The following is a 23,589-nucleotide window of genomic DNA, read 5'->3' as shown; positions in this document are numbered from 1 at the left end:
AGTTATTATAAAATTCATCAAACAAAACATATGATAAGCGAAAAACTCCTATTGCATTTTTTTTAGTCGTTTCAATTTTCTCTTGAATGATCGCAATTATTAATAATCCTTTCATAAAATACACAGTTTTCAAACTTGATATTGGAGCAGTTAAAAATTATATCTCCACTGAGTATACAGTTTTGATAATTCATAACTTGATTATTCAAATTAAAATTTTTAGATGAGTATTCTGATGATAGTTTACTGGTAGGAACATTATTTTCAGAAATTTTTCTTATTTAACAGATGACAAAACAACATTGATAAATATTTTTAAGGTTAGAGGTAGCAATAGAAATTACAGCGGTTAAGAATTTGCTATAGTGACGGAATAAACTGTTATGTCGCAATAACTATAATGCTTTGGGTTGCATCTGGCAGGTGACACTACTTGTCAGATAAAACAGAATTTGAATATGTTAATAAGTTACATTTATAATTTAAATTTATATTTATATTTTATATAGATTTAGAATTTCTATTTGATTTAATTGCTGAGTTTGGTCGTTGAGTGCACACGTGTCTTCGAAAGAGAAACTTTAATCTCAAGAAAATAATACAAAGGAATATAGTATTAGGTTCTGAAAAACCATAAAATCTTCGAGTAAACACAGAACATGTCCTTGCCACATTGACAATTTCAAGTCCTTAAAAGAAAAGCTATAAAAGACACGTGTGGAAAGTCAACGGTCTCTTGTTCTCTAAAAAACAAGGCACTTGAACTGAATTTAACAACAAATAAGTAAATAATAACTTATTTATCCACTTTATTTTAAGTAACTAAATAACATAAATAATGAGTATTTAGACGCTACAACATGTGTATATATGTATGGATTTAATGTCACAATGGTTTTAGACAAATTTAATTACATATTAGAATAATTGAATAGTAAATGGTATTAAATTGAATTTAGAAATGATTAGCAAATATTTAAGTAAAATCCGCATCTGATATAATTTATTGAGCAGATAATACTTTAAAAGCCTTTTAAAATTATAACACGTTAATTGATTCTAATGAATATATGTTAATTAAATTATAAATAATAGATAAGGATGATCATTGTTAACAACGATCTGATATTATGTTATCATTACTGTCTGTACCTCGACCAGGTTTTCTGCGGTTTCCCTAGGTCGCTGTGCTGAATTTAAAGCCAGGTAAATACAGGTACATGAATATGTAAGCCGGCCGCAGCCGCAAATAATAAGTGTTATATAAGTACATGTAAGATAGTATATTACGCACTATGCATAAGGGTAGTTCTAGCAATAGTATAAGTGTATACGTGTAACCATAGTGGGGGAAAGTGAAGCTGAGGAGTCAGAGTTGAGACTTTGTGATTTCACTTCTCCTCGAGAGCTGTAACTATTCACTCCATCTCTCCGATTTCTACATAAACATAAAGTTCAATTGAACTCTTATCATTTAAAAATCATACCTTGCCACACAATCTCAATCAGTAATTTTTTTAGTATATTTCAAATTAAATTATAAAATCAAATCCCGCGTGACAATAAACAACCCACTTGTCCACGAGGTGTCATCAGCGAATCTAGTAACCTCGCAGGACATAACAAGTGTAATTACGCATGAGAAATTCTTTCCTCCCGCCGTTACAGAAGGCGCGCGTGTACTTCTCACAGGGAGTTAATGTTAAACTTTCTTTCCTGCCATTAGAGAGGAAAGTACGTACTTTCGACCGAGGTATGAAGAAAAAATAATTATTATTTTAATAATGTGTAAATTGTTTTGAAAAAAAATTAAGGAATTGTCGGTAATATAGTTTGTCAAGTTACTTTACAATCATGCGTGTATGTATTTATTTGTTATTAAATAAACTGTTGAATTAATCTTGACTAATAATTTAAATAAACTTAAAAAAAAAGAAAATAATTAATCAATTATTTTAAATATTAGAAGTATAACAATCCACTATTGAAAATGAATCAATTGAAAAATTTAATGTATCTATGTAAGAGAGGTTATCGGAGTCATGGTCCTCGGAGAGTAAATACTCCAAGAATTCTACATGATGTAGATGACAGTAAAACTGAAAAAACTCTTTATCCTAATATAAAGGACTCTGATATTGAAATCGATGAAGATTATACTGATCCTGATTTCAATGAACCCGATTTTACATTAGCTCACAAGTCATATGATGAACACATGAGGTATGTTTTTGATGAAAATTAAGGTAGCCGACATGTAAACTTTTTCAGAATGTTTGGATTATTAACATTCTTACAAAAAAAGTAAATAATAATGACAGTAAAATTAGCTGTCACCTGACCAATTTTTAATTTTATTTAACATTTAAATTTATTATAAAAAATTATTTCTGTATGTCAATTTTTTTTCTTATTTTTTTCCCCATAATTTATTTGTTAACAAAAATTCTAAAAATTATCATATATCTGCTAAATTAATTTTCATTAAAGTTAGCTGTCACTTGACAATTTTTTAATTTTCGTTAAGAAAAAAATTTTTTCTAAAAAATTATTTGTGAAAAATTGCATTTTTAATTTATTAAAATTTCTACAAGTTCATTTTTTTAATAATTTATCTGTTAAAAAAGTTAAAACAATTGTGAAGTGACAGCTAAATTTAATGTCATTAAATAATACTAAAGTTAGCCGACGTCTTTAATTTTTTGATTATTTTTCATTTATTAAATTAAAACTAAAAAATATTTCCAAAAAATTGCATTTTTAGTTTTTCAAGTTTTTTTACAAATGACATTTTAAAAAAATTTTTTTGTTATGATGTTTTTTAATGGAGAAAAAAAAAAATCTTAAAATTTTTAGATGCCGGCTGACTTAATTTTCGTAAAAATTAAAAGGAAAAATTATGACACTGAAGTTGACAGATATTAAAAGTTTTTTAGAATCTTATATCAATTAAATTATCATAAAAAAAAATTTAATAAAAAAATTCAACATGTGAAAATTAATAAAATTTACAAGTGACAAATTTTTTTGAGGCATTTTCTTATTGTTATTGATTGTAATTGATTGTAATTGATTCATTGTAAAAATTTTTAAAATTGACAGCTGACAGCTAACTTCAGTATCATAAAAAATTACACATGTAAAAAATTAGAAAAACTATGCGTGCAATTTTTTAAAAATATTTTTTTATTGCTAATTCAATTGATAAAAAAAAAAAATAAAAATTTTTCGCTGTCGGCTAATTTTAATTTCACATGTTTTTGATAAATTAATTTTTTTATTTATAAAAATTATTGACATGCTCATACTTTTATTTTATTTAGGGAATCGTACGTTCAAAAACAAAAACTGAAGGGAAGAATTGTTGCTCAAAAATTATTCAAGTCTGATGATCCAAATTTTGTCACATGGGCTGAAAGAGAACTAATGAGGAAGCTGCATCTAAAAGACAGCGAGGAATGGAGCCCTGAACAACTTAGTGAATCATTTCCTGCATTACCAAGGACAATTAAAAAAATATTAAAATCTAAATGGTTCCCGAGATCAACTGAAAGTGTTGTAAATTATGATGAAAAAGTAGTTGAAAATTGGAATCAATTCAAAGCTGGAAACTTAAATTTAGATCCTCAGCTTGCAAAACATTTAGAAAAATTCAAAGGTCGCAAAATCAATATTGAGGAATTGAAACAAATAGCAAAAAATTTTGTTAGACCACCCCGAGTTTTTCCAAAACCAAAAAGCAAAATTTTTACAAGCATTGTACAAGATTATGTGGAAGCAACAAAAGCAAAAGACGGTAATGATCCACCGAAAATTACTGATGGAAAAAACAAAATTAATAAAAAGAGTATCGTTGACATGACATTATTCTTGTCATCTGATAAATTTAATAAGCAAGAAAAATATAAAACATACGATAAATTTCTTGAAGAAAATGCTATTGACATTGTTGGTAAACAAAATTTAAACCTTGAAGAGCAATTGCTTGTCAATGAGTATAAAGAACAGAAAAATAGAGCATCAGTTTCAGAGCGCTCGATCACTCATGTGTCTGTAGAGAATGAAGAGAAATCCTTAGAAATGTCAAACACATCTACTGAAGCCCAAGTTACAACAGTACCAGTACCCAAGTTTGATATTAATGAAAGTAGTATGGAAACTGGAATTCTGGAATGGAAAAAGAAAGAATTAGGTACAGACGATAATCATCCAAGATTTATTAAAGTACCACGTTCAAAAGCTAATTCTGGAGTTACTTTTAAAGTAAAGGATTGTTATTATGATAGTGACGGAGAATTTATGTACAAGGTACCCGGTTTGAGATCATAGATATTTAATTTCTTTGACTTTTTATGATACTGAAGTTAGCTGACAGCTGTCAATTTTTTTAATTTTCATAACAAATCAATTACAACATTAAAAGATGAAAATTAAATTAGCCGACATTTGAAAATTTTTATAACTTATTTTATTGAAAAATAATTTTTAAAAAATTAAAAAAAAATCTTCACATGTAGAAAATTTTAAAAATTATACGTGCAACTTTTCACAAATATCTTTTTGGTTCAAATTTTAATTAATAAAAAAAATCAAAATTGTTGAGTGTCGGCTAATTTAATTTTCATCACTAAAAGATAAAAATTAAGTTAGCCGACATTTAAAAATTTTTAGAATTTTTTTTATTAAAAAAATTATTACGAAATAAAAAAAAAATTTCGTATGTAAAATTATTGAAGATTTAAAAGTGCAATTTTAAAAAAGTTTTACTTCAAAAATATTTTTTAGTTATAATTTAATAAATGAAAAAAAATTAAAAATTTAAAACGTCGTTTAACTTTAGTATTATTACTTAAAGTGCTTCTAAAAGTTTTCACTCATCATTTTCTTTAATTTTTACATGTGGAATTTTTTTATTAAATTTTTTTCATAACAATGCACTTGTTATAAAATTCTAAAAAGAATTCTAATGTCTGTCAACTTCAGTGTTATGAATTTTTATATTTGATTGTCAATATATTTTGTAATTTATTTTAATGATGTAATTAATATTGGCGTATGTTAAGTATATAAATAAATAAATATGTAATTTTAAAAATTTGTAAAAAATAAAGATGTCTCTACTATAAGTTTCTCTCTAGAAGAAGTATATAAAACTTGTCATCCACAATTCTAAGTATAGTTTAGTACACACGCCCGCGGCGTCAAGTTACTATACTAAAAAAAATGAGTAGCTTTGTATATAACAGTGTTGTAAGAAATAATAAAGATGGCGGCTAACAATAAACTGGCGGTCCTGATTTCCCGCTAAGTTCCGGAAATATTATTTATTTTTTGACATAATTTATTATTATAACTGACATATATCAACAAGTAAGTTGCTAAATTTTCTAAACTATGTTACAATAATTAAATTTTTTTTGTATGTGAAAATTTACATTCAGGGTTTGGTTATTAGTGTATTCACTATGGACGCTGATTGTTTTGATGTCAAAATAATCATAATAAACGGCAAGTTAAGTAAAGTTGTTTAATATTCTAATTAAAATATTTCAGATTTTTTTGGGATTATTTATATCAGCTATTTATAATAATAACTATCAAAAATGATGCCCCGACGTGGTGGCAAGAGGATCCGGATGGATGATCCGGTGCCTCCTGAGTACCAAGAACCGATGACACCTATGAATCCAATGACACCAATGATTGATAACATCGGTGGCGACAATCAAGATAATTTTGTGGGCTACTCTGCATACAACCAAGCACCACAGACACCTTCACACACACCGAGGTTATTTTTTTATTATGATGTTAAAGTACAATACTAAAGTTAGCCGACGTTTTTAATTTTTTGATTTTTTTGCATTTATTAAATTATAACAAAAAAATATTTTTAAAAAATTGCATGTGTAAATTTAAAAATTTTCTACTGGAATTTTTTGTTTTAATTTTTTTTAAAATAAATTATTAAAATTTTTGAATGTCGGCTAACTTAATTTTCATCATTAAAATTAGCAGTCACTTAATAATTTCCTAATTTTTTTTAACAAACAAATTTCTTTCGGAAAATAATTTTTAAAAAGTTACATTTTTAATTTTTTAAAATTTATACAAGTCAATTTTTTTTTTTTCATTTTTATTGCTTTAATTTACTTGTTAAAAAAATTGTTAAAAATATAATAAATATCTGCTAAATTAATTTTCATAATTTTTTTTTAACAACAATTACTTGAATATAAAAAATAAAATTTTTAAATTTAGTCATTATTATAAATTTTAATTCCTGTGTTGTAGGTCAGAGCATTATTCTTCAGAAAGTTACAGTTCTCCTAATACCTCTCATCTTCAGTATCAAGAACAACAACCGAACAATGACGCTGCTCAATTTGAACAACCGTTGACACCGGCTGCGTCCAACATGAGGATTACTAGAAACACCCGAGCAAGAATGCGAGGAGGCACTGTTAATCAACCTAAATATCGTGAAGTAGATACTGATTATGTTCCATCACAACCACTAAGAGGACGCGGTGGCGGTACAAGAGGTCGTGCAAAGCGGATTCCAAATACATCAAACACTGAGGATGAAGCTAGTCTTTATTATATAATTAAAAATAATCGCTCGACACTTACTAATATTGTCGATGATTGGATTGAAAAATACAAGATGACTCGTGACAGTGCTCTTCTTATGTTGATGCAATTTTTTATAAACGCTAGCGGGTGTAAAGGACGTATTACATCAGATATGCAAGCAAACATGGAACACGTGGCTATTATCCGTAAAATGACAGAAGAATTCGATGAAGAAAGTGGAGAATATCCTTTGATAATGACTGGACAGCCGTGGAAAAAATTCCGTACTAACTTTTGCGAATTCGTTCAAATTCTTGTACGTCAATGTCAGTATTCGATAATTTATGATCAATTTCTCATGGATAATGTCATATCGTTATTAACTGGTTTATCAGATTCACAAGTACGTGCTTTTCGTCACACTGCTACTTTAGCAGCTATGAAATTAATGACAGCACTTGTTGATGTTGCTCTAACTGTTTCTGTCAATCTTGATAACACCCAACGTCAATACGAAGCTGAAAGACAAAAAACTAAAGAGCGTAGAGCTAATGATCGTTTAGAATCACTTATGTCTAAAAGAAAGGAACTCGAAGAGAATATGGATGAAATAAAAAATATGCTAACTTATATGTTTAAATCTGTTTTTGTACATAGATATCGAGATACGTTGCCTGAAATACGTGCTATATGTATGGCAGAAATCGGTGTATGGATGAAAAAATTTCACCAAAATTTTTTGGATGATTCTTATTTAAAATACATTGGCTGGACACTACATGACAAAGTCGGAGAAGTAAGATTAAAATGTTTACAAGCTTTACAGCCACTTTATGCTTCGGAAGAGCTCAAAGCTAAACTTGAACTGTTTACTAGTAAATTTAAAGATCGAATTGTCGCAATGACTCTCGACAAAGAGTACGATGTCGCTGTTCAAGCCGTTAAACTTGTGATATCTATTTTGAAGCATCACCGTGAAATTTTATCTGACAAAGATTGTGAGCACGTTTATGAACTTGTATATTCATCTCATCGAGCGGTAGCTCAAGCTGCTGGTGAATTTTTAAATGAGCGCTTATTTACTCAAGACGAAGAAGCAGTAGCAGGTGTAAAAACTAAGAGAGGCAAGAAAAGACTTCCTAACACTCCACTTATTCGCGATTTAGTTTTATTTTTCATCGAATCCGAGTTGCATGAGCACGGTGCATATCTTGTTGACTCACTTATTGAAACTAATCAAATGATGAAAGATTGGGAATGTATGACTGATCTACTATTAGAGGAAGCGGGACCAGAAGAAGAGGCTCTTGATAATCAAAAAGAAACATCATTGATTGAGCTCATGGTCTGCTGTATTAAACAAGCAGCAACGGGTGAAGCTCCTGTTGGACGTGGACCTACGCGTAAAATTTTGTCTACTAAAGAACAAAAACAGGTTCAAGATGATAAACAAAAGTTAACTGAACACTTCATTGTTACACTTCCGCTTTTGCTTGATAAGTACAGCGCTGATCCGGAAAAATTAGCGAATTTATTGTCTGTACCACAGTATTTTGATCTTGATATTTATACTAAATCGCGACAGGAGAAAAATCTTGAAACATTGCTTGAAAAAATTCACGTTATCGTTGAAAAAACCCATGACAATGATGTTTTGGATACTGCTGCTAAAACTTTAGAACACATGTGCGTTGAAGGCAATGCAATATTTACGAAATGTGATATTTCACGTTCAACACTCATTGATACTATTGTTAATAGATACAATGAAGTGATTGATGATTATAGAAATTTAATAGAAGGTGCTGAAATTCCAAATGAAGATGAGATCTTTGATGTTGTGCATTCTTTGAAAAAAATAGCAATCTTTTATAGTTGTCATAATATGAACGGTAAAAAAATTTGGAATTCACTTTATCGTGACATTGAAGATGCAAAAGATGTATCTAAAAATTTTCCCGAAGAAGCTGGCAAGTATGCAATCAGCGCATGTTTTTTTGCTATCCTGTGGGGCCAAAATCAATTGATGGAAGCTAGTGACATGGGTAAACGCGGCGAGGAAGAAGCTGCTCAATTACATGATCAGCTGACAGCTTTCATGGACTCAATGCGGTATTTTGTCGCTGGTGAAGGCAATCGCGTTGCTATTTTACGCGAAGAGGCATACAATACTATTTGTGATATGCTGGTTATGTTTTGTTCTCAATTAACATCTCAGGCAAACGTTTTGCTGCATCAGCTCGTCTACGAAGCGGATCCTATAATGCAAAATATGCTCAATCAATTCATTCAAGAGTACGTTTTTGTTGAAGAAGAAGATGATGAGCATGATGAACATTCTAAAATAGAAGAGCTTCATAAAAGAAGAAATTTTCTTGCTGGATATTGTAAACTTATAGTATATAACATAATCCCGACTAACGCTGCCGCAGATGTTTTCAAACATTATGTCAAATACTACAACGATTATGGTGATATAATAAAAACAACGTTGGGTAAAGCACGAGATATAAATAAGACTACTTGTGCATTGACAATGCAATTGAGTTTAAATACTCTTTACAACGAAATCTTAGCTGAAAAGGATAAAGTCAATAAAAATAGTGAAGAGTTTACAGCTATAAAAGAACTTGCTAAAAGATTTGCTCTGTCATTCGGGCTTGATGCGATTAAAAATCGTGAAGCTATTACAGCTTTACATCGAGCTGGAGTTTTCTTTGCTATCACACCACCAGATGGTGTTGAATTGGATCCTACAGGACCACCACCAAATCTTCCATATCTTGAAATTCTTGCTGAATTCACAAATAAATTATTGAAACAAGATAAACGTTTAGTGTAAGTTAACTTTCATGAATATAATTATTTATTTATTTATTTATCTATTTTGCGTACCTAAATGTAAAAAGGCGTATACCAATTCATGTGCCCTTTTATCTTTGCAAAGGTAAAAAGGTGCATATTTTTTTTTTATTGTCTAAAATTGAAAAAAAAAATTGCAAAGGTAAAGGGGCGTATGTCTTTGATTATACGCCCTTTTTACTTTTAAGAATTCGAAATTTTGGTAATCTAAAAGTGAAAGGACGTGTAATTTTTTTTCGGCCAGTTTACAAAAGAACATATTCGTAGTTTAAAAATGTGAAAAAAAAAAATTTCTGTGGTAGTAGAGGCGTAAAATCTCAACTATACAATTTTTTAAAGTTAAAAAAGAAAATATATCCAAAAAATGATAAAGTACGCGTGATTTAATTATTTACGTAATTTTTACTTTAAATTAATTCCTTAATTTTTACGTAATTTGTTTTTGATTGATTTATGGTTTGTATTTATGCGCCCTTTTACTTTTAAGTAAGGTACTGGCGGGTAATAAGGGCAATGTATCATTAATTTTTAAATTAATACATTAGCCATAAAATATAATGAAGTAATGGTAATTTTCACCATAAACAAACGCAAAATTAAATTATTAAATATAAAATTATAAAAAATGTTTACCATTTACTCAAATCGTTTTTTATTATTCGCGGGTACCTTAGTACTTTTCTTAAAGCTGAAAGGGCATATGTCTTGAGATACACCCTTTCAGCTTTAGGATACCAATTTTTTTTCACAGATTTTTACGTTTCAGACAATTTCAAACCGAATGACAAAAAAAAATTTTTTTATACGCCCTTTCAGCACAAATCCCTATTAACCCTTAGTTATATCGGCATTATACAATAATTAGTATATTCCTTAAATTATAAGATATAAATTATAAATTTTTAAATTCTGAAATTTTGGCTCGAAAATTGCACAGAAATAAGTTTATTTGGCGATACCTAGAAAAAATTAAAAAATTTTATTGTATTATTATTATATTTATTTTAAAAAGTATTAATTTTTATTATTATTATTGTAGATTGAATTTCTTGGACAAAAGATTACCTGCTGGAATGCCTTCCTCACGTGGAGAAGACTGGCAGCCACTTTTATTGTACCGAAACAGTTTATTGCACGGAGAAACAGATCAGGTACCTGTCACGAGTAAGCGAGCTTATACAAGACGTAAGAAGGATCAATTTGCAGGTTTAGCAGGTTAGTCGATCTTTTTATATTAATTTTATTTATTTATTTTTTTTTTTTTTGTATCTTTAAATATTTTAAGAGAAAAATAATTGATATGATTACTTTAAATTATAGAAGAAGAAGAACCAGAAGAAGCTGATGATGGTTCAGATCATGAATTCGTGGGGTGAGTTTGATCACTTGATTTAATGTTCGCATCTTTAACCATTATGTTCAATTAATTTATTTTATTTTATTATTGTATGCTTTAGTTATTAATAACCTGTACTCACTCATATATTTGCTTTTCATTTATTAATAATCCATCATTAGTATCATTTATTACGCTGTGTGCTTGAAATTTGTGTTGAAAAAAAAAATTATTATTTTTATTCTGTTAACATAAATAAAAAATTGATAAAATGCACTTCGATTCGCGAGTATCACTTTTCATCATGTCATAAATCGATGGCTCAGTGCAAGAGGGTTCAACACCAAAACATTCACAACGTTTTTAATTAATAATTATCATAATTATCAAGGAAACCATGGATATAATTTTTCAGGAATCGATGACTTGAATTCTGGCCCCTCCTGCACCGGCTCGTCGAAAACAGTCTGATCTTTTTACCCTGAAAAAAGTACCCGTAGTTGAAAGTTACAATGGAGCATTAGGGGATACTACAGGGGATGCTCAACTGCGGGCTTTTTTTTATATTTTATTTTTTTTTTGTTTCGGTAAAATCTCGAAATCTTTTTCTAAAAATTATATTCACATCCTAAATTATTGTATACCATGCATGCATAAAAAGAAAAACGATATTTTTTGCATAATTATTAAAATTACAAAAGAAAATTGTATTTTGGTGTGTCGACAATACAAATTGGTTTAATAGATTTAAACAATGATGTTAATTAATGCGAAACCCCCTGATTTACCCTACTGCTCCTCAATCCTTTATTGCTAGTGTAAACTTTAAGCGACTTTTAACTTTCCTTTTAGCAAGCAGAAAAAGAAAAGGCAGCCTAAAAAATTTCCGTAAGTGTTTTATATTTATTTATTTTTTTTTCACTATTAAAATTCCACAGATGATTTTTTATTGATTCTCAGACTCAGCGTTACAAAAACTACTATTTCAAAAACAAAAGCAGCTAGCTTTTTCGATAATAGTGATATACCTCCGGTTACTCTCGCCTCACCAACACCAACGATTGACGACACTGCTAGTCCGTCGCAAGATGTTGATGACAGATTTAAAACATTGCAAATACAAAATAGAGCAGGGTATGTCGTTTATATTAAATTTATTAATAAGGTAAAGTACCCAGTACTATACCAATATGTATATTTATTATGAGTAATATGTGCATTTTATAATTATTCAATGATACAGTAATTGATTTCTGTAAGTTTTTTCAATTATAAATCAAAACAATTATATTTTTTTTAACTTAAAAGTTGACATGTCGAAAATAGCCGACAGATGCTTTTTTTTTTTTTTTTTTCTCCAACTGAACAATCAGTAAAACAAAAACGGTATATCATCATTTTAAGTAAAAAAAAAAATTGTACCAACTAATGAAATAGTCTTTTTTAAATAATATAAATTTTTTACAGACATAAATTATAATTTTTTTTATATTAAATTTTAGCGTCTAACTATACCTCCAAATTTTCAAAGCGGTATCCAGAATTTGAACAAGCTGGAGCCGTATAATTTTAACAGCTCTCTAATCTCTAATAGATTTATAGGCTAGTGATTAGTATTGTGATTTGTATTAATTACTGCAAATTAAATAAGTTTTGTAGATAGATAGATACATAGATAATATATTTTATTTGATCCTGGAATTCTAGGCTCCTTAACAATACATAAAGTTAATTTTTTACAAGTATGCATTTGACACAGTGTTCGCAATACAATTTTAAATTTTAAAGACCGAAATTTTAATCGTAATTACATTGATTCCAGGAAAAAGTTAAAACAAGCCTGTTTAAAATTTTCAAAGGTGTTAATTTCTGTAATTTCCGCCGGTAATGAGTTCTAAATTTTTATGCCATGAACTAGAAAAGAATTTTCATACATAGCAAAACTACTTGTTGGAAAACGCAGATAGTCATTCCTGACATCGTCTCTCCTTAATACAATAGGCAAAAATTCTAATTTCGATCTAAATAATTGATTATAATTTAGTTTAACTTCTTTATAAAATAGACAAGCTATAAAATAATCTCTTCTCGTGTTAAGTTTTAACCAGTCTAATTCTTTATAATATGGCGTAGTGTGCTCAAATCTCGAAATTTAAAAAATATACCTAATACAAGAATTTATTTTTATAGCTAAAAATTAGTGTAGTCAAAAATTATTGGACGTTTTGAATTGAGTTTATTTGATTTATAATTGAAAATTTGCGTTGTCATTCATAAAAAATGTAATTAAAAATTTAAATACAAATATTTCTCATTTTTAAATGAGCATATTAAATATTCATAGTATTATTTTTAATATTATTTAAGAATATGTTATAAATCTATGAAAATGAAGTTAGCCGACATTTAAAAATTTTTAGAAATTTTTTATTGAAAAAATTTCAATTAAACCATTAAAAAAAAAAAAATTTCACATGAAAAAAACTTGAAAAACTACAAATGCAATTTTTTAGAAATATCTTTTTAGTTGTAATTGAATTAATAAAAAAAAATCAAATATTTATAGACGCCTGCTAATTTAAGTGTCATATAAATTTTTGGATATTTCAATAAAACGTTGAAAATTTTTGCTGAGCCTATTTCCATATATTTCATTGGTTCAACCACTACTCCTTTCATAGTCTATTTTTTAAAAAACGTTGTCAAAATAGGGTAGAAGTACCGTTTGTGACCACTGTACCGTTTATGGCCATTTATTGTCCAAACGATAGAAATGAATTTATATTAATCAACCGATACAAACTCAATTTATTTTAATATAAATTTTTTAAAACTTAACAAAAATATGGTTATAGTATTATAATTTTTTATAAATTAATTCAAATGTTAACTGGCCAAAAATGGTACTTCTACCCTATAAATATTAAATTATCTTTATTATTTTGCGCTTCAATCAATTCAAAATGTATTGTTTATATTTTCATGAAAGTCTCTAATTTGAACTAATAATTACATCTTTACATATTAAAAGTTGGGTCAAATAAGTTTTACTTTAAAACCTGTTCAACTACTGGGTATTTTACCTTATGCTTCATTAGTATATGTAACAAATGATAAATTTTAATTTTGCAAAAAGACGCCGCAGTCAGGATCAACAAGAGCCACGAGAACTTCGAAGAACGGCTAGAAATTCTGGAAGATATGCGCCAGGCCAATACATGGTATGTTTTTCTTGATTTTTAATTCAAATTTATAATTTTTTTTTTTAAATTAAGCCCTCTTATTATTTTTTTTTCTTTTTCAGGAATCTGATTCCGAGTAGGAAGAGAGCAGTGATAAGTGAATAAGGAGATTTAAATAATCCATAAAAATAATATTAATTATTTTGTTACTAAAATGCTTTTTTATATTTTATTTCATTTCATTTTGAGGAAAAAAGATAATTGTTATTGTGGATAACTTATATAAATTTCCCGAACAAATATTTTTTTTTCTGGATTACTAATAAATAATAAATTATAACTATAAAAATATTATCAACTATAATTAAAATATAATTGTAAGAAATCGAATTTTTCATTTAAATTATTTTTTAACAAACATAAATAATCAATGCAACAAATTATTTTTTCAAACAAATATTTTTAATTTTTTTCTGTAACTCGTGGTTTACGAAAAATGTTGCTTAGCCTGCGACCTTTCGGAGTAGCCGGTGTGTTCTGAAAGTATAAAAAAAAACATTTTTTATTTATAATAATGAAAAATAAGTCTCATAATGAAAATGATATAAAATAGTAACAATAATCACAATACGTAAACAAATATTCCAAGAGTCAATTCCACAAATTCAATAGGAAAAATAAGGATCAAGGTAAGGAAGAAGAGGATACACAGAGGTTTCATGCATTTTCGAGGGTTGTTACTTCTTATTCTCACCTCATCTTGGCGTCTTGATAATGAAGTTGAAAAGAAGTCTTTTAATCGTTTTGGAGTTGTTGTAGTACGTCTTTCACTGTTTCTATCTCGAAGTATTCTCGAATTCGGACTTTTTAATTCATTACCCTATAAACACATACACCACATGATAACATAACATACCTGTTATGATTGTTAAAAAACAAATAATTAAATACAAAGACTATCTAATTTTTCCATTTAATTTACCTGAAGTGACAATCTACCACCATTTTTACTTGGAGTAGGAGGACCAGGTCTTTTATAAGATGTCTATAATTTGAAACAAAAGACAAAAACAATTCACCAAATTCATGAATAACAAAACAAATATATAATTATTTAATAGAAAAATATTTACTTGTGTTCTGTCCTTCTTTTTAGCTTTTTGACCTGGAAGAAGACTTTGACTGAGGCTATCATTAAATGTTTCATCATTGGTTGGACCGCTCTATGATAAAAATAAAATTAATCTATATTATCTATATTATCAAGAGAATAAGAAAAATTTTGCGTTCAGGATAATCATATGATAAAATCAGTTTTTTAAATGAAATTTAGTCAATTTATTATGACAAGTATTTAGGCTGCATTCGGAAATTCTCTATCTCTAGATACATAATTAAGAAATGACCTCGTATTTTGTCAACCATTGACATTTTTAAAGATACAAGCTCAGCCCGACATTACACTCATCGATACCTTTCATTTGAGTACTCACATCAATTTTTCATATATTTTATATATTTATATATGTAAAATATATCAAAAATGCATGTGGGTACTCAAATGAAAGCTTTTAATGAGTGTAACATTGGGATGAATTTATATCTTTAAAAACGTCAATATTTAAGCAAGTACAGTGCAATTTAACAAAAGTAATTATTTAATAAAGCAAAATTTAAACCATTTATGATTCACTAGTCACATAGTGACTGTAAGGTTGCTAGTTACTCATTTTTAAATCCATGAATCAACTATGTATGCACCAAATTGTAAAACTTACCTTGATATCTTCTTCAGTAATAGCAAATGGGTGGAAATTAGTCTCAACTGCATAAGAAGACCGAAGATGAGGCCGACATAATGAATTTCTCATCCGCAATTCGGACAGTCTATCGAAATCAGGTGGTTGTTCAGTAGTGCGGAATTTGCTTTCTTTCAAGTCTGTTAAGAAGTTGTTATTAAAGACCTCGCCCTCTTCATCTTCAACACTGAAAGCATTCCCCATAGCTTGAATACTTTTAACACTATGTCTTCGTGTAGTAGTAGTCTCTTCTTCAATAAGTTGAACTGCTCGAAAGCTTTGCCGTGGCGCATCTGATCGGTCATAAGTAAAATCTCTGTCCAAAGTCGATGAACTTATTTGGCTATGAGCTAGAGCAAGCGATTGGTTGGCGTCATGCATTGCTGACTGATATTTTTTTTGCAACTCACGAAGATGTTGCTGAACAGTCTCTTTTTCTTGTTGCTCTGCTAAAAGTCTCTCGCCGACATTCCAAAACTGTGATGATAAATCACTAACATGAGCTTTGTATCTAGCAATATCTTCAGAATATTTTTTACATTGTTGTTCCATCTTGGCTTTCAATGCCGCTATCTTCTCTGACATCGCCTGGTCCTGCTCAACTTGAAGCTTACTAACCTGTTCATTGTATGCTATTTTCATTTTTTGCTTCAGTTTTTCGAGTTTCAATCCATACTCATTGTGCACCTCTTTTAGTCTAGCATCAAAATCATCGTTCTTTAATTTGTTTTCCAATTCTTCTTTCTCTTTTTTAAGAGCTTCCATTTGTTGTTCCAATTGTTCAGTTAATTTTGTTAACCTTTCTACTTCTGGTTTGTTATCTGAAGACGATGTCGATATCTCGGCTTTAATTTTTCGATTTTCATTTCTTAACTCGTCTATATTTTTTTCCATCTTAGCGTTTCTTACACGAGCTGCATCTAATTTTTCTTTCATATCTTTTTTCTCTTTAGTTATCTTTTCTAGTTGTATTTGCAATTTTTCTTCAGCACTCGGCTCGCGTTTTACAATACCAGATTTTATATTTGATTCATAAGTCATCGAGGCATTCAAAAACTCATCAATTTTATTTTGTAAAACACTTAACTCTGTGAGTATTGATTCATTTTTCTGAATTTCAGCTTCCAAAATTAATTGCTCGTCTGCTAAATCAATATCATCAGTCTCATTTATTTCTTTTTTAATACCAAGATTTTTAATTCTATCCAGCTTTTGTTCAAACCACACGGGTATCCAACAAAGAACTTTAATCAGAGGTTTTGAAGTTTTAGATTGACGATCAATAATATTATTCAACAATTTTTTCAACTCTTCTTTTTGTGCTTTCAGATGCTTCAATTCATCACAAGCCGAACTATTTTTGCTGAATATATGTTGAATTTTATATAACGTGTCATCCCAAGATTTGTGAATATTCTCCAAACTTTCTTCTAAATTATTACGACTAGCAATTACTTTATCAAGCATAGCTTGTAATTTATTCTTCTCTCGAACCAGCCGAGACAAATATTCATTGCGTGTATTATTTTCAGTTTCTACAAAACTCAGTTGATTCGACAGTTGTTCATTATTTTCTGTTTTGGTTTTGATAATAGCTTCAGTTGTCGTTAATTTTTCTTTAAAGTCATTTTGCAAGCTTTCATAATTCTCTTTCAATCTTTTTATTTCATTATTTACTTGATTCAACTTAGATTTAAGTTCTTGTATTTCTTTGAGATAGCTTTCATTAGACTCTTTTAAAACAATACATTCATTTGATTTTTCTTCACTTTGTATTTTTTGTTCATGAATTTTCAACTCCAGATTTTCTTTAACTTTAACAAATTCTATTTTCATAGCATCTAACTCTGCAACCCTATCAGCAAGAGCTTTCGATTGCGCATCTAATACTGCTTCTTGACTTGCTCTTACTTCTTGCAAATTAACAATAACTTCCTTCATTTTTAATTCAGACTCAATTTTTTCTTTAGTTTGTTGTTCTAATTTAGTATTAAGAACAGCAAGTGATTCTTCTTGGATTTTTTTGTCAAGTTTAAGTGTTTCACATGCATTTTGTGTAGCCAAAAGTTTTTTTTCAACAGAGTTAAGAAGTTCACGAGAAGCATCCTCACGTTCTTGATAGCCACTAATTGTCCGCTCATGAGTTTGTTTCAGTTCTTCAATTTGCAATGCTGTAGTTTTCAATTCTCCTTTTTGATTTTCTAGATCTTTTTCCATTTCATCTAATTTGCTTTGCAATGAATCACGCTCAGTTATGATTTTTTGTATTACATCATCTTGGTCAGAAATTTTAGAATATGTAATAGTAAGTTCTGAATTTAATTTTTCACACCGAGAATTTAACTCTTGAATTTTTTCTTGCGCAACTATTGATTTTTTTTCATCTGATTTTAATAATTCGTCCAGTTTTATTTCTAAACTATGTTTTTCATCCATACAAAGTAATTTATTTTTTTGTTCTTGCATCAGCTGACTTTGAAGTTCTTCTCGAAGTTCATTTAATTCACACACTTTTGTTTGGGCTTCTGACAGTGCTGATTCATTACAACTTAATTTAGCTTCTAATTCTGAAATCTTAATATTTAATAAATCAATATTTAAGTTTTTGTCTTCTAATTCCTTATTTAATTCTATCAAGTCATTTTTCTGTTCCTCCAAACTATTTTGCAGTTGTTGATGCTCCTGTGAAAATGTTGCGTTAATATCTTCAAGGTGTAACAATTTATTGTTGAGTAATTCTATTGTAGATTGTTTGGCTTCAACTTCCTCATTTAATTTAATCTGTTCACTTTTTAGCTGCTCTACAGTGTTTTGTAAATCTTGTTTTTCATTCAAATGTATGGTGATGACATCTTCCAGTTGTGAAAATTTATCATTCATTGACTCGATTGTTGATTGTCGTTCTTCAAGTTCCACATTTAAATTTATTAACTCATTCTTTTGCTGCTGATTATCCTCTTCAAGCTGTTGTTTCTCATCCAAATACCTTGCGACAGTATCCTTCGTTTCTGACAGCACGATGTTGAGAGAATCAAGAGCTAAGTTTTTATTTTCAATGTTCCTATTTAAACCAATAATATCCTGATTGAGCTTCTCAACAATCGTTTCAAGTTGTCTTTTTTCATCTGAATTACTGGTAATGATATTTTCTAACTCTAAAATTTTGTTACTCATTGAATCTATTGATGAGTTTTTATCATCTATTTCAATATTTAAATTCATCAAATTCCCATTCAAAATATCGATTGATTTTTCAAGTAACTGTTTTTCACTCGAAATTAATGCAATATTTTCTTTTAATTCTGACAACTTAATGCTCATTGAATTCATTAATTGATTTTTATCATTAAGTTCCGTTGTTAATTTCATTAAATCCTTATTTTGTTCTTCGTTGGCTTCGGAAAGCTTTTGTTTTTCTTGTAAATGTATTCCAATCTCATTTTCCAAATACACCAGATTGGTATTCAATGAATCTATCGTTGAATCTTTATCAGAAAGCTGTTCATTAAATTTAACGGCATCCTTATTATATTTTTCGATAGTTTCTTCAAGTTGTAGTTTATCTTCAGAATATTTATTAACAGTGGCTTCAAGTTCCAATATTTTAGCATTCAATGAATCTATCGTTGAATTTTTGTTTTCTAGATCTCGAGTTAATTTACGCGTGTCTTCATTTGTGTCAACAATTATTTTTTTGAGCTCTCGTTTTTCCTCAGAATACATAACAATAGTTTCTTCCAATTGTAACAGTGTAGTATTTAATGAATCAATAATAAAATTTTTATTGTCAAGTTCATCTTTCAATTTAATTAAATTTTCTTTTTGATATTCAATCGCATTTTCAAGCTGTTGTTTATCTTCAGAATTTTTAGAAATTGTTTTTTCCAACTCCGACTGCTTCACTTGTAATGATTCAATATTCAAGTTTTTCTCATCAACTATTCCATTGACTTGAATCAAATCTTGCTTTTGTTGTTGAATTATATTTTCAAGTTGTATTTTAATTTCAGAATTATTTTCAATTACTTTTTCAAGTTCTGTTAATTTATTATTTAAAGAGTTAACTATTAAATTCGTATCGTCAAGTTCTTTGTTCAATTTTTTTAAGTCACCAGCTTGTTGTTCAATAGTATTCTCAAGTTCTTTTTTAATTTCAACATACCTTGCAATGTCTTCCTCCGCATTTGATAATTTGGCATTCAATGAATCTAAAATCAGGTTTTTATTATCAAGACTTTGATTCAATTTATTTATCTCTTCTTCTTTTTGCGTAATTATTTTTTCTAGCTGTTGTTTTTTATCAGAATAATCATCAATCGTTGCCTCTAATTGAACAAATTTATCATTTAATAAACTTACAGTTAAATTTTTATTATCAAATTCTCTATTTAAATCATTTAAATCTTTAGTTAATTGATCAACAATTTTTTCAAGCTGACGATTTTGCTCCAACTGTGCATTAATAGTCTCTTCTAAATTATTAACTTTATATTCTGAATCCTTGATTAATTCTTGATATTTTTTACTTTCAATATTTAAATCATCTTTGAGGCTTTCTATTTTATTTTCAGCTGTACTTAACTGCATTACTAAAACTTCTTTTGTGGTAATAGTCTGTGCTAAAGTGTCTTCTGTAGTAACTAAGGATATCTTCAAGCTATTTAATTCTTCTGAGATGGACGATACATTAGATTCTAATTTTGCCTTTAATTCTTGAGTTTCTTTCAAAGTGATTTCTTGATTAGCAATAATTTTTTTCTGTTTTTCTAATTCATCTTGTAAAGTCTTTTTTTCCATCTCCATAATATTAATTTGGCATTGTCGTTTTTCTAATTTATCTTCTGTCATTTCTAATGTCATTTTAGTTTCATCGAAATTTAATACTTTTTCATTTAATACATCGTTGAGAGATTTGAATTCTTGACACTCCTGCAAAGCTTCTTCTAATTGATTTCGAATACACTCTAATTCGTCTTTTAGTTTAGCAGATTCTTCATTTGCTTCTTTTAACTGAATATCGATAATAGAACTGGCAGCTTCACTGATATTCAACCCAACAGCTGGTGACCCAGCATGAACTACATTATCCATTTCAAAACTTTGTTCAGCATCAGTTGAATTTCTTTGCATACCCTTGATGTGACCTCGGAGTTCTTCATTTTGCATCCTCAAATCTAACAGTTCGTTGGTCTTGACTTTCAGTTGTATTGACAAAGATTCCATTCCTCGTTCAAATTCTTCAGCTTTTTCTTTTAAAGTAGCAGCAAGACGTTCTTTTGACGCTAAACGACGTTTCAAACTTTCATGATCATCCTCAAGTTTATTTAACTCTGTCGTGAGTTTTAAATTATACGCTTCGACATTTTGAATTTCTTTTTTTAAATTCTCTTCTACATTTTGACTATTTTTATCTTTTCTCGCAGACTGTGGAGTTCTTGGACTTGCCTGTTCTATCCTGAGTCTCTTCAGCTCTTCTGTTTTTTTAGATAACTGTTTTTGTAAATTTTTAACTTTGTCTTCTAATATTTTAATATCTTCCTGCAAGTCTACCTTTTCAAAAAGTTCAGTTTCCAACTGAGCTTTCAAGAGCCTTAACTCGCGATTACATTCATTTAACATTTTGTGACGATAAGCAGATTGCGCGGCTGGAGATGTCAAATAATTTTTCAACGGTCGATCTTTCGGTGTCTTTGGAGGAGTTTGTGGAATTGTATCTCCTAATTCTACTATACTTTCACGGACCATGTCGAATGTTAATCCTTTTCCATACGGCAAAAGTAGTTCTAAAAATTTTTTTATTGTTACTTGCGAATCATTTTTCAATGAATACATAGGTCGGTGAAAAGTCACTTTTTGTGAGGCACTCAATAACAGAAGAGACATTTGATATACATGTTCAGATGTACCATCATCGTCGTCATTTTTATTAATTATAAAATCTGGATATTCTTCTTCAATAAATTTTGATATATCACAACATAAATCCACATTTTTCACTTCATTAGGTGCTTTTCTGAAAAAGAAAAAAAAATAAATACTCATCAAAAATTAAAGAAAAATAAGTTTTAAAAAAAAAGTTTAAGAAAAATAACATACAGTTGCTGAATGATTTTGCCATAGATAATTGAATTATCCTGAAGTTGTTGAATTTCTTTTAATGGAGTTTCAATAAGATTTAAACAGTTCACCTGAAATTGATTTTAGATTTATAAACAAAATAAATGGACGCTATTGAGACAGCAATTAACAATTTTCTTTTTATTTATTTATTCAAACGCCATTCGGCTTTATACATCTGGTTTACATCAATTAAATTTAGTTTTAGGTGAAAAAAGAAAATAAAAAAAAATCATTAACATTTTGTTAGAATTTAATTAGAATTAATGTAAATTAAGTTAGCCGACATCTAAAAATTTTTAGAACTTTTTTTTACTGAAAAAATGATAACAAAAAATTAAAAAAAAATTTAATTGTAAAAAACTTGAAAAACAATGCGTGAAATTTAATAATTAAAAGAAAATCAAAAAATTAAAAACATCGGATAACTTTAGTATTATTTAGAATTAAATTAATTTCATTTTATCTAAGTACTCACCCATTCTACTATTATTTTACTCCAATGCTCCATTTTAAAATATGTTATAATTTAAATCACTTGAAAAATAACTATTAACAAATAAATACAAATACAAGTATAATAAGTATAAAAAAATATGTAACTTAATCAAAAATTTAAAAACATTAGAGACATTACACTCTGGCCTATTATTAATGCAATGGCCTTTGACACTAGACTCTGATTTTTCGGTTATGCACCGGTTACTTTTTAAATTTCTAACCTCCGGTTAAGGGGTTCGTCTTCAGCTTGCTATTCATCTCTCTTGCTCATTTATACGCGGGTAGCACAAACTTGTTATTGAATGAAAAGTAAAGTGAGATGTAAGATTTGTAACGTACCAAAGTTCTATAGTTACCGCGCATACGGATTTTAGTAATAATAATAATAATAACTTCGTCGAATGAACTGACATGCTCCCTTACGGCGATTACTTCAAAGAAAACATGGCTCTTGTACTATAGTGCTAATTTTAATGATAAACACAGTTTATCACAAATGAATGATTTAAAAAAAAATCAAATATAATAATAATTATAAAGTTATGTAAGTACGGATATTTATTGTGACAATAAAGTTAGCCGACATTTAAAAATTTTTAGATTTTTTTTTATTAAAAAAATCATGACAAAAAAATTTTTTTTAGTTTTAATTTAATAAACTAAAGAAAATCAAGCAATAAAAAAAGGTTGGCTAATTTTATTATTATATATTTATTAATTAAATGATTAAATTAAAATTAAAAAATTATAAAATAATACTGCAGTTAGCGGTCAGCTGTCAATTAAAAAAATTTTTTTAACAAATTAATTACAATAAAAAAATAATGTTATTAACTTAGCAGATAATTGATCATTTTAAAAATTTTTGTAACAAATAAATTATGGCAAAAAAAATTTATAAAAAAAATTGACATTTAGAAATTTTAAAAAACTACAAATGCAATTTTTTTAAAATAATTTTTTGGAGCAAATTTGTTTGTTAAAAAAAATTAAAAAATTGTCAAGTGACAGCTAAATGACATTAAAGTTAGCTGTCACTTCACAATTGTTTTAATTTTTTTTTAACAAATAAATTATAGGATAAAAAAATTATTAAAAAAATGGACTTGTAGAAATTTTTTAGACTTTTTAAAAATAATTTTTTAGAACTAATTTTTTATCAAAGAAAATTAAAAAATTATCAAGTGACAGCTAACTATCATGTCATTAAAAAAAT

General features: G+C 28.2%; 3 protein-coding genes across 8 annotated transcripts; 2 read left to right on the top strand and 1 right to left on the bottom strand.

The window, feature by feature from the left end:
* Window positions 1-1,391: 1,391 nt before the first annotated feature.
* Window positions 1,392-4,404, top strand: LOC141524230 (uncharacterized). 3 transcript variants are annotated; one of them, XM_074237966.1, is made up of 3 exons: window positions 1,392-1,860; window positions 1,970-2,223; window positions 3,324-4,404. In XM_074237966.1, exons 1-3 carry the CDS (start codon window positions 1,855-1,857, stop codon window positions 4,327-4,329), a joined length of 1,266 nt encoding a protein of 421 aa, XP_074094067.1. In that variant the 5' UTR covers window positions 1,392-1,854; the 3' UTR covers window positions 4,330-4,404. The 3 variants fall into 3 exon arrangements, with proteins under 3 accessions (XP_074094067.1, XP_074094066.1, XP_074094068.1); XM_074237965.1 differs by having other exon boundaries at window positions 1,967-2,223; XM_074237967.1 differs by having other exon boundaries at window positions 1,393-1,753; window positions 1,967-2,223.
* Window positions 4,405-4,974: 570 nt separating this feature from the next.
* On the top strand, window positions 4,975-14,305 carry Sa1 (stromal antigen). 2 transcript variants are annotated; one of them, XM_074237963.1, is made up of 9 exons: window positions 4,975-5,370; window positions 5,554-5,791; window positions 6,295-9,414; window positions 10,478-10,653; window positions 10,759-10,810; window positions 11,627-11,662; window positions 11,735-11,908; window positions 13,911-13,995; window positions 14,079-14,305. In XM_074237963.1, the coding sequence occupies exons 2-9, from the start codon at window positions 5,604-5,606 to the stop codon at window positions 14,094-14,096; spliced, it is 3,849 nt and encodes a 1,282-aa protein (XP_074094064.1). In that variant the 5' UTR covers window positions 4,975-5,370; window positions 5,554-5,603; the 3' UTR covers window positions 14,097-14,305. The 2 variants fall into 2 exon arrangements, with proteins under 2 accessions (XP_074094064.1, XP_074094065.1); XM_074237964.1 differs by lacking the exons at window positions 11,627-11,662; window positions 11,735-11,908; window positions 13,911-13,995; window positions 14,079-14,305 and adding an exon at window positions 11,190-11,529 and having other exon boundaries at window positions 4,981-5,370.
* Mud (mushroom body defect) lies at window positions 14,155-22,593 on the bottom strand. 3 transcript variants are annotated; one of them, XM_074237960.1, is made up of 7 exons: window positions 22,351-22,592; window positions 21,852-21,943; window positions 15,735-21,768; window positions 15,090-15,179; window positions 14,939-15,001; window positions 14,711-14,836; window positions 14,155-14,493 (listed from the first exon to the last, which is right to left on the bottom strand). In XM_074237960.1, exons 1-7 carry the CDS (start codon window positions 22,381-22,383, stop codon window positions 14,419-14,421), a joined length of 6,513 nt encoding a protein of 2,170 aa, XP_074094061.1. In that variant the 5' UTR covers window positions 22,384-22,592; the 3' UTR covers window positions 14,155-14,418. The 3 variants fall into 3 exon arrangements, with proteins under 3 accessions (XP_074094061.1, XP_074094062.1, XP_074094063.1); XM_074237961.1 differs by lacking the exon at window positions 14,939-15,001 and having other exon boundaries at window positions 22,351-22,593; XM_074237962.1 differs by lacking the exons at window positions 14,711-14,836; window positions 14,939-15,001 and having other exon boundaries at window positions 22,351-22,591.
* Window positions 22,594-23,589: the final 996 nt, after the last annotated feature.

Source organism: Cotesia typhae, unplaced genomic scaffold (genome assembly GCF_013202065.1).
Source record: "Cotesia typhae breed Kobodo isofemale line unplaced genomic scaffold, CoteBio_Ctyphae contig_22, whole genome shotgun sequence".
Taxonomy (NCBI): Eukaryota; Metazoa; Arthropoda; class Insecta; order Hymenoptera; family Braconidae; genus Cotesia; species Cotesia typhae.
This window is presented reverse-complemented; position numbering and strand designations above follow the sequence as displayed.